Raw genomic sequence first — 11,010 nt, forward strand, 5'->3', positions numbered from 1 at the left:
GCAATCTGCCAGGGTAATCCAGGCCGGTGCTGGCGGCGAACGCGGCGGTGGCAGCGGGCATGGGCGACGGGGGCACGGAGGGCGACCGCGGCCCCGCGCGCCGTGCGGAGCCTGGAAGCCACTGTGGGCACCACCGGGACCACGGCGTAGCGGAGGACTTATGTGCTGATGGGGGTTGCCGAAGTCCAAGGGAGGTTGCCGGGACCTCGGCCTCCAGCCCCGCGGGCTTCAGGGAGAGCGGCGCGGACAGCGACGGGCAGCCTGGGCTTGGTGAGACCGACCACTGCCGCCGTATCCTGGTACGAGGTAAGGGAACAGCGCGGCTCTGGTTCCCTGGGCCCCCAAGCTGCCCCTCCAGGGGCCTCCGAGCTTTCTGCAACCTCCATCTCTCAATTCATATATTGGTTCATTCATTCAGCAGTGTGTGCAGCAAATATTCTGAGTTAATATATTGTGTGCGGGATCCTGAGCTGAACGCAGGGGATAGAGCAGGGGTTGGAAGAAGTCTTTGTTTCTCTGCTCTGCAGCTGGACCTCTTGGGCCCGTCCCCTCTCCCTAGGCCCATCCGCACTGGTTACTGTAGAAGGGACACAAGAGGGTTGGAGAAGCAGGACGCCAAAAGCCTGGGCCGGTGCCCCGCGACACTCAATGTAAGGGAGAAAAAGTGTCACGCGCGCTCTTCAGGGACAGGGCATGGAGGGACCAGAGTGGGCAGCTGCTGGAGAAAGCCGGGAGGTGGAGTTGCTTCCCTGCCTTTGCCCAGCCTTGTTTCCCAGCGTCAGGCCTTGCTCTGGTTGCTTGCATCAGGGAGCACAGTTTACACTAGGCCCGCTGGATTTCCACAGACCCAGGTCCCACTTACTTCCTACTGGCTCTTAGGCCCAGAAGGCTTGCTCCTTTGGCCTTCTAACAACTCTTCTTTCCCTGCCATTTCCTGGGGCTCCCGAACTCTTTATAGCACTCTCCTGCCATCTCCCTGTCAGGCCCAGAGACCTCCAAGGCCAGTCTCCTAGCGTCCTGGTTCTAGGCCAGTGAGAAAGGTATCTCAGGTTCTGCCCTCAACTCATCCAAAGACCAGGGTCTGTTTTTCCTTGCCAAGCTGGAGCCTAGGGTCTCCGGATTGGCTTTTTCCAGTCTCTTCTGACCATCTGGGAGCCAACAGTCTAGTCTTCTGCCTGGGGGTTCCCAGGTTTCTCTGGAATACCATGGCCTGGGTACTGTGCAACTTTCCTGAAGTCCCTGAGTGTGAGTGGCCCTGCGGAGGGAACATGAATCCCCTGCTAGGGCAGGGCATGGAGGCAGCCTGCCTGAAGGCAGCCTTAGCTGTTTTGAACGGGATGCAGATCCTGCTCAAGAAAACACTGCTGATAGTAGATGTAGTCACCAGGAGATTGGGTGGCCACTGCAGCTCTGGCGACTGGCCTGGAGTCAAGGCAGTTGTACCACCTGCAATCCTGTTGGTTGCCTGGGATGGATTCCATTCTGTGTACTGTGGGGGGTTCTGAATGCAAAGACTGAGCCACCAGTTGAGTTTCATTGAGGAAATCTGTAGGGCTGTCAGAGATGGTAACAAGCTCCAGAGACCAAAGCTCCCAGGGTAAGACATCAAGCCGCAGCCCATGATGTCCATCATATCCCACCCCACCTAGGGATGGGCATCTCCTGCCAGAATGACTGTGACTTCTGAACACAACTACCACCCCCTCTATTCTGTCAACCTTTGTGTAGAACAAATAAATTGTGTGCTTGGATGTCAATGAGGTCGTCTCCACTGCAGACTCAGAGGGTGGGAATAAAAGCAACCCTCCCTCCCCTGGGGTGGGGCCAATGAAGCCAGGCAGAGATGGGTTCCTCCATATATCGGGTGGCCCCTGTGTACCTTTTATAAATGTTCCTACTCATGGCAATGCCATTACATTTGTAAAATAGGATGGAAATACCAAATAGGAAGCAAAGTGGATACTGTTCCATACCTGACCAAAATAGAAGGCAAAAGCAGTGCTCAGAAATCCCTCTGCCCTGCCCCCATTTAATGACAAGGACATTACTACAGGACTGAAATGCCCAGGACATCATTTACCACTAATCCCTCCTAGCCAGGGTCACCTGTGTCAGTCACTAGAAACCCCACCACAACTCAGGTAACTCAGGCTTCAGTATGTGATGCAGGGCCTGTACCAGGGAAAGGCCGACTGCACATTGGGAAAGGGAAGCCTTCATTGTCCTAAACAAACAGTCCTCCCATAGGCTCCAACACATTTTACCCTTGACTTCTGATGGGTATCCTCCAAGGAACCTTAGAAGGAAACCTTTTTAAAAGGTGGAAGAGAAGCGATTGTCTATTCAGCCCTAGTTGCCCATTAAGGTCCTCCAAAAAAGGGTCCCACTCCCTCTGGATCTTTTCAGACCCCCCCACCACCACCACTTCTTTCTGTCCTCTGCTGCCTAAGGCCCATTTCCAGGATGTGGGATTAGTTGAGGGAGGCCTTTAGCACTGGAAAGTTAGAAAAGAGCTGGGCAGCAGAGGTTAGTAGTGCTGGCTTTGTTACCCCCACCCTTGCCTGCTTCCTCTATGCTAATGATCCAAGATGCTGCCCTGACCACTACCACTAGAAACATTTTGCAGGGTCTCCATAAATATCTGTTGAAGGAAGGAGTGGATAGCCCTGGGTGACTGACAAATCTAGTTGTGATTCAGTGGTGAGAGACCTCTCAATTCCCTTTCCCTACACACACACACACACACACACACACACACACAAACACACACCAGACCTGAGCCTTCCCCTCCTCCTCAGCTCAGGGACTGATTTGCATTGGAAACTGAACATCTTAGAGGTCAAGAACCAGTTGATAAAGAAAAATCAGCACTACCTTGCAGAAAAACCGTGGGACCGGACCCTCCTCAGTCTGTTGAGGATCCTGCTTGGCCAATGACTCAGACTTTGCTGCCTCTTTGCCCTGGCCCAAGCACTGTGCCACTAAGATGACAGGTATGCGGACAGCATACCCCCCCACACACACACCAGATATGAGGCACAGAGAGGCTTCCTTTGGGGTCCTACAGCTTCCTAGGCCCCCAGACATCTCTTATGCTAGGCCCTTAGCCAAGGAGTGGTGGGGTGGAAGGAACCTTTTGTTTTATCACAGAAAGAGCTAACCAATGGAGACAGCAGGCCACTGGAAGGAACAGGGCCTATTAGCCATGGCTAGGCTCACAGTACAGCTGGACAAAGCTGTTCTGGCCCTTTCTGTGGAACAAATATCGCACAGGCAGAAGACAAGGGACAAATGTAACTCACAACTCCCTGTAACTAGATATCCAGGCCTACATGATTTCCACAATAATCCAGCGAGTTCAACAGCTGATCTTGATAGATCTGAGAATACTCCACACTTTTAGGACCCTTACAAGAGGCCAGTAACCTGCTCTTTCAGAGGTGCCCCTTAGAGCTGGCCACCTCCTCAGAGGGTTTCCTAACCTTTCTAGACAAACCTTGTGGGAGGATGGAAGAATGGCAGATCCTTGGGAGGAGGGGATCCAGTCTGGGCCTCTGGCTTGAAAGGAAGAGAATTTGACCTAAGCACCATCTGGCCCCTCAAAATATGAAGTTAGCTGGGACCCACAAACTGGAACATTTTACACACTTTCACAATGGCTGCTTGGGTGGACTTTCTTCCCATAAATGCACCAGAAAAGCAACCTGAGGTGGGGAGGACTTAAGCACTCCCCTTGGGATGCTCCCTTCTTTGCTGCTGGGCTGGGCTCCAATTCCAGGGGCTCCTGGGCCTGGGGAGACCCCTGACTTGCAGACCTAGCCTTGCTGAGCAGGCTGGGAGGGATCGCCTCTGGGCTTCTGAGAGATGACCATATAGATCCGTAGATACATACAAAAACCTAGCTCAGCAGCCTGTCCCCCCCCCCCCCCGCCCCAAAAGCAGGGCAGGTGTTGAAAGCTTTAAATACCTCATTCAGAAGCCCTAATTTGGGAAGTTTTGGGTTAATTTTCAGTGGTTAATTTTAATGTTTGAAGAGAGTATTTTTACATTTTTTATGTGATTGTCTTGTTTTCTATTTCTCTGTTTGGTTTGTTTTTGACAGGGGGACCCACATTCCCTTTGCTGGTTTGTGTGGGTTGTCATTTGGGCCTTTATTTTTCCCTCTGTGTACTAACCACCCTCCCACAGCACAGAAAGCTGAAGCAGGCGCCTTGCTGCTGTCTTCTGCGCCCAGGCCTCTTTTTCCGAAAACAGCATTAGATGGCTAGCTAGCTACCTGACCCTCTTGAGCTTTCTACTCTAGCCTCGTCTCGTGGACTCAGGCTCGAATGGATCCCCACATCCACAGGACCCGAAGTAGGGGCCCTGAGGACAAATTCTTCGAAAGCTGGAGCCAGGAGTGTGGGTCACTGGGACTGGGGAACAGTGAGACTTGCTTCTGGGGCGGATCCCCACCTCACTCAACCTCATCCCCTGCCAATCAGTCCTCGGCAGGGAAGAGGCCACTAGCATTGCGTAGACCCAGACTCCATTTCTCAACTGCAACCCCCGCCCCCCTGCGCTCCGCTCCTCTTGGTTAAGATACATTTCTTTCATTCTATTTTAATTGGGGGCGGCAGGGGGAGCCTTTGAGTTTTATTCACCTTCTCTTTCCTGTTTAGTAGGAGGTAAGAGATTGGCATGCGTCTTGGGGGGCGAGGAGGGGGATTTTCGCGCTGTGTACCCCCCACATGCTGCACCGCAGGATGAGCTGATCTGATAGAGGACACTATCTGATAGATGAACCACCAGGGAGGGTGCCCTAGAAATCAAGCTGGAATCCGGGAGGCCGGTAACCGGCGCCTCAGCCTCCTGGACTCTGCAGCCTTCTGCAGAGCCCTAGGTGCCCCCGAGGTTGGGGACGGAATGAGGGCGCGGCGGCTGGCGGGGCCCTGGAGGGTAAGGCCAAGGATGACTGGGCGCAGTCAAGTCCAGGCTTCCTTTGCTAACTGGGCGGGTGCTGTAACCGTGACTCTCACACCTGCACCCTCGCTCCCTCCTTGACTCAGTCCACAGACAACGATGTGTGTCCGCCATGTACGAGAAGCAGCTCCCCACGCTGGAGCTCCGGGTGCAGGCACAGATGCTCATCTGCCCCTACTACCAACCAGGCGGGGCACACAGGGCTCCAGACTGAGGGAGCCGGGTAGGGGAGGACACCGCGTCCACCAATCCTCGCCGTCTTTCAGGCATCTCAGGACGCAGTAGGCGCTCAAATATTTGTCAAATAAATAAAAGGAGACCGTTCGTCACCATGACGAATTTTCTAGGCATGAGGTGATCAGTCACCATTCTGCAACCGGTGTTCTGAAATTACATTTTTTTTTAACATTTTTTATGGTCGTTACATTTCCTTTTATAAAACACTGACGACGGAAGCACAGTGTAATTGTTAAAATATGAGGTCGACAACAACTGATTTTTAAAATTGTGTGATTCACAATTTATTTATGTATTTATTTGGTCTTTTTGAGACAGGCTCTCCCTATAGCCCCAGCGGTCCTGGAACTCACCATGTAAACCAGGCTGGCCTTGAACTCACAGACATCCGCCTGCGAGTGGCACGCGCTACCATGCCCGGCATGTGATTCATAATTTTAAAAGACCAAATTACCTTAATCCGTTTTTGCTTGTGTGTGTGTGCAGGTATATCCATTTACATTAGGAGCTTACCAGCAGCTAGGTCACGGAGCTGGCAAGGCAGTGCAGTCTCCAGCTGGGTCGTGGACAGCGCAAGGCCACAGTGGATGCTCCTGTGAAATTCACCCAGCAAAACTAGCCAAAAATGATTGGCCAGAAGGGTGGCTGGCATCTGTAATCCCAGGAGCTCCCGGAGTCGGAGGGTGGAGGACTGCCTCAGTGATTCTGTAAAAACAAACAAGGGGAAAAAACAAACCAAAACAAAAACTAGTTAAAACCATTGAATAATCTGCGCCCCACCCTCCAAACCCGCAGGACCGCCCGCTTGGGAAAACCGAGCCCCTCTCTTTTGTTGAAGTTGACCCCCTCAGAGACCCCTGGACTCTGCACCGAGTCCACCCAAGACATATGGGGAGAGCACCCATGCTCAGGCCGGCCACACTTACCATGTGAACAAGCAGACAGGGGACATCAGTTCCAAAATCCGTGCCCCAGACTAAAACTGAACTACAGTGGGAAAGGGCTCCCATAAAACCACTGCCCGTGTGCCTTTCCAGGAGATGTCCCCATACTAGGTTGTTTTGCAACTTACCTTTAAAAATATTTAAACTGTGACTGATATCTTTCCACTCAGCCTGCTCCTTGGTAGAGGAGTAAGCCAAATTCTGCCAGCCCCAGAAGCACTGGAGCTCCCTCTTTCATGTAAATATTGTCAGGGGAACTCCCGTGGCCTGGGTCTTTGTGCTGATTTCTTTGTTTGTTTCTGTAAAATAAATTTCTAGCACAAAAATTGCTGATTTGAAAGGTTTACACCATTTTAACACTATTTTCACTTAATTGTCAATAAGTAATTTATCATAACTTCCTTCATGCATCAGCCTGCCCTTTTTTACATTTGGTCTCTCTCTCTCTCTCTCTCTCTCTCTCTCTCTCTCTCTCTCTCTCTCTCCCTCTCTCGCTCGCTCTCTCTCTCTTCTCTCCTTGCATGCATCGTGTTTGTGTGTGTAAGTCAGAGGCCAACTTGCTGGTCTGTTGTCTTCTATCACCCCTGTCCTAGGAAGAGAACCCAGTTTGCCAAGTGCCTTTACCCACTGAGCATCTCACCTGCCCCCAAATCCCATCTCTAAGTCCAAAGCAAAAAGCCCTCTCCTCTCAGGGCCAGGGACTCAGCCCCTGAGTGGCTGGAAGGCAGCCATTTTTATTTGTTTTGTAATCCGTTCTTCTAGATCATTTTTATGTTTTTTCAGGTCTATGCAGCTATTTTTTTTCTTCCATTGTATCTTGGATATAAAGAACTCCTTTCTTGTACATTTAACAGATGTGCCATGCTCCTTTGTATGGGGTGTGGGATGTCCTGTGGATGGACAGCCAAGATATTATCTGTTGCTATTGCAAATACGGCTGCAATAAACTTGTTTATTTTTACTTATTTGTTTATTTTGTTATTTCCACATGATGGATATATCTGTCAGAGTTCCTTAGAATAAGTTACTAGGTCAAAAGGTATCCATGTTTATAATTTGAAAGATAATACCACATTCCTCCATCTTATGGTGGTCATTTACAGTCTTACCAGGAATGCCTGAGTTTTGCTTCTTTCTCCAAATCCCAGTCTCCTCCTCCCCACCCCACCCTGCCCCACCCCCACACCCGGTGCTGGGCAAGTGCTTGACCTTTGAGCTATTTCCCCAGTCCCTTCTCTAGATCTATTTTAGATATTCTTTCGTTTTTGTTTTTGCTTTTACTTTTCTGAGACAGTATTCCTGTAGCCCCAGCCAGTCTGGAAAGATGTAGAACAGGCTAGCCTCAGTCTCACAGGGATCTGCCTGCCTCTGCCTCCCCAGTGGGGGGATTAAAGGCATGTCCCAGCATGTCCAGCTTCCAGATCTATTTTCCTTATTTGTTGGTTTGATTTTTTGTTTTTGTCATTTATTTTATTTTATGTGCAATGCCCAGAGACCAGAAGAAGGTGTGTTGAATCCCCTAGAACTGGAGTCATGGAAGGTTGTTAGCTACTTTTGTGAGTATTTTGAACTGAACCTGTTTCTAGGCAAAAGCAGCAAGCACTCTCCAACCCCTCAGTTTGTTTTTAAAAATTTTTATTTATTTATTGTATGCGTGGACACATGTACCAGAAGACAACTTATGGGAGTCACTTGTCTTCTTCCACATGTGGGTCCAGGGGATGAAACTCTGGTCCATCAGGCACAATAAGAAGTGCTTTTACCCTCACTGAGCCATCTCACTGTTCCTGGGGTTTTGGTGTTTTGAAACAGTCTGTGTGTGTATGTAGCCTCTTGGAACTCACAAAGTAGCCAAGGATGACTGTGACTTCAGTATCCTCTGTAGTTACATGTGAGAGTCACCATTCCTCGCTCACTTCTTCAAATCTTGCCCCAGCATAGTTTGCACTCTACATCTAGATACTGTCAAAGTACTCTGTGAAAAAAAAATCCAGTAATTCACATGCTGACCTTTCCCCTCTCCCTAAATATTCACTACCTTTTTTACTTCACCAGTGTATCAGGTGACTGCATAGGCATTTTAATTTCACTTCTTTGTTAATGGCTTTATGTATCTTCCCACCTGTAAGTTGGTGACCCTTCTGCTGCTGCCTCCCTTTTGATCGATTTTCAAACACTCCTTCCCTTGTTGACTTGTGGAAACTGTGTTACAGTCTCCCGCTGCTTCAGTATGAATTGCAACTGCTCTAGTTTACAGCTTGCTTTTCAGTTTCATGATAGCTTTTGTTTTCTGACGTTTTCAATAATAAAGTCCACCAAGCTGGTTTGCTGACATTTCTCTGCATTCTACACATTCACTCCAAGGAGTTCCCCGGTATTTGAAAAACATGAACATGTAAGTTATATATTGCCAAAACCTGAGATACATTTACAAACTCCTTTTCCCACTTAACAATTATTGTGTAGAAACAGTTTCATCTTAGGACTGCTTTGTTCTTTTGAATAACTACACAGAATTCCATTAAGTAGCTAGCATGTCATTTATTTAACCAGTCTCCTACTGATGGATATTCAGATTGGTTCTACTTTTTCATTCTTACAAACAATGCTGTATCCTGTGTGCGTGCGTGTGCGTGTATGTGTATGTCTGTGTCTGTGTCTGTGTCTGTGTGTGCCTGTGTCTCTGTCTGTGTGTTGTATGCATAGGAGTGTCAGAGAAGGTACTGGGGTGTCTTCCTCTATCCCTGATTATCAGATTATCTTGAGACAGGGTCTCTGACTGAACCTGGAAGCTCGTCATTTTGTCTAGACTGGCCAGCCAGTTCTCAGATCGACTTTATTTGCTTCCTAATGCTGGGGCTACAGGCACATATCTGGCTTTTTATGTGGGTGCTGTAGATTCAAATTCAGGTCTTCATGCTTGCAGAGCAAGTACTCTTGCTCCGTGAACCACCTTCCTAAGCCCAAAAACTGAGTCTTACTTCGAACAGTTTTTAAAAAATTTATTTGTGGAAAAGTAAAAACAAACAAGATATTTTATTATATTAAATAATTGGTGCTTTTTGTGGTTGGATTTTTAGGTGGTTTTTTGTTTGTTTCGTTGGTTGGTTTTTTTTTTTTTTGGTTGTTGTTGTTTTTGTTTTTGTTTGTTTGTTTGTTTTTAAGCCAGAGTCTGGTCCTGAACTTGCAGTAATTCTACCTCAGCCTCTGAGTGCTAGAGTTGCAGACATGGCTGGCATGGATCTTTGTTAATTTTTGTTGCAATAATAGTATTGTGGTTAAATTTCTTAGAGGAGTCTTATGGGTAAAACGACATAATGTTTTCCTAAAAATTATGACAGTACCGAAGAAATAGGATTGTTCCTAAGTGGAAGATAGTGACCACTGGGGGTCATATGTATCAAGTTCACTATAGTAGTCACTCTAATTTTGTATATTTGAAATTTATAACAAAAACTTAAATTAATAGAAATCACTTCACATATACATAGTATGATTATAATTGCAAGATAAGTTCCTAAAAGCAACATTTTAAAATCCAAATACACCGAAGATATGATGGGTATTTGTATGTTTTATCCCCAAACTTATATCCATAGCAATCACATGTACATGTCATTTCTCCGCATCCTTCCAACAGAGGTTATTCTTTAATTTTTAGAGTAAAATCTTTTCAAGTGAAAAAAACAAGTCCTGCAATTTTCAGTTGCTAATGAAGTTAAAGCCTGTCCTAATATTTATTCTATATTTTAATTTCCTTTTCTGTGAATTGCTTCTTGCTGTTTTTGTTCATTTCTGTGTTGAATTGCTTTCTGTTTTCTCAAAATTAAAAGCACTCTTCCTCTCCTAAGGAAATGATTCCAGAACACATACCCCAACCCTGACACTCAGTGCTTCCTAGAAAACAGTAAACCTGGCTCTAGAATATCCTATTGGCTACTTCTTTTTGAGTAACACCTAATATCATGTAAATGTTATGGAAATAGTCGTTAAACAGCATTGTTTAGAAAATATTTAAAGAAATGTTTGATTTGCTTTTGCTTGAATCCTTGAATGTGCACACACAAAAAACCCTCAGCAGTTTAGTTTTGAAAGCTTAGGGGGAAGCCTAGAGGACAGTTCCACAGGAGAGTGCTTGTCTAGCATACACTAGGCTTTGAGTTCTATCTTTAGCACAGGAAAAAATTATGTTGTCCTGGCCAAGCATGGTGGCACTTAAATCCCAGAGGCAGAGGCAGGCAGATCTCTTTGAGTTCAAGGTCAGTCTGGTCTACACAGTGAGCTCCAGGCCTGCAGGGCTACATAGTGAGACCCTGTCTCAGCACTCCCCTCCCCCAAAAATTGTCTTTGCAGCAAACAAAATAACATTGCTTAAAATTGTACAAAACATGATGGAGAAATTTTCACACTTTGACCAGTTTCCATTCCTGGGAGGGAACAGAGGAGGGAAGTGTTTATCCTTCCAGACTCGACCCTGTGTGTGTGTGTGTGTGTGTGTGTGTGTGTGTGCGTGTACAACCTCCAGAGTAGTCAAAGGCCTGACTATACTGTGATTTCATCAGCAATCTTCCCTTTTTAAAAAACTACCTTACAGTGGATCTGAGTTTATCAAGTTTCCAGTGTGTCTCCAGGACAGAATGCTCCATGACGGTTCCAGAGCAAGGGTCTGTGCATTTGTTGTTAATTTTATTTGTTTTGTTTGCTTGTGGATTGGCTCTATTCATTGTACACTGTTGGGTTTCATACACAGTATCTGTCGTGTACACCATGTACTCTGACCATGTTCACCCCTCCATTCCATCCTTTTCTTTCTCCTCTTGTCTCCCCACTTCCCCTTGTATCTCTTCTGCTTTCATGTCATATATAT

At 47.3% G+C, this 11,010-nt stretch overlaps 1 protein-coding gene across 1 annotated transcript in view; it reads left to right on the forward strand.

The window, feature by feature from the left end:
* Positions 1-46: 46 nt before the first annotated feature.
* Vax2 (ventral anterior homeobox 2) overlaps positions 47-11,010 on the forward strand; it is a 26,120-nt gene continuing 15,156 nt past the window's right edge. Inside the window, exon 1 of the mRNA XM_008824781.2 lies at positions 47-306. Coding sequence (XP_008823003.1) covers positions 60-306 — 247 coding nt within the window. The 5' untranslated portion in view covers positions 47-59. The remainder of the gene's footprint in view (positions 307-11,010) is intronic.

This window comes from Nannospalax galili, unplaced genomic scaffold, assembly GCF_000622305.1.
Source record: "Nannospalax galili isolate Female #2095 unplaced genomic scaffold, S.galili_v1.0 scaffold389, whole genome shotgun sequence".
Classification (NCBI taxonomy): domain Eukaryota; kingdom Metazoa; phylum Chordata; class Mammalia; order Rodentia; family Spalacidae; genus Nannospalax; species Nannospalax galili.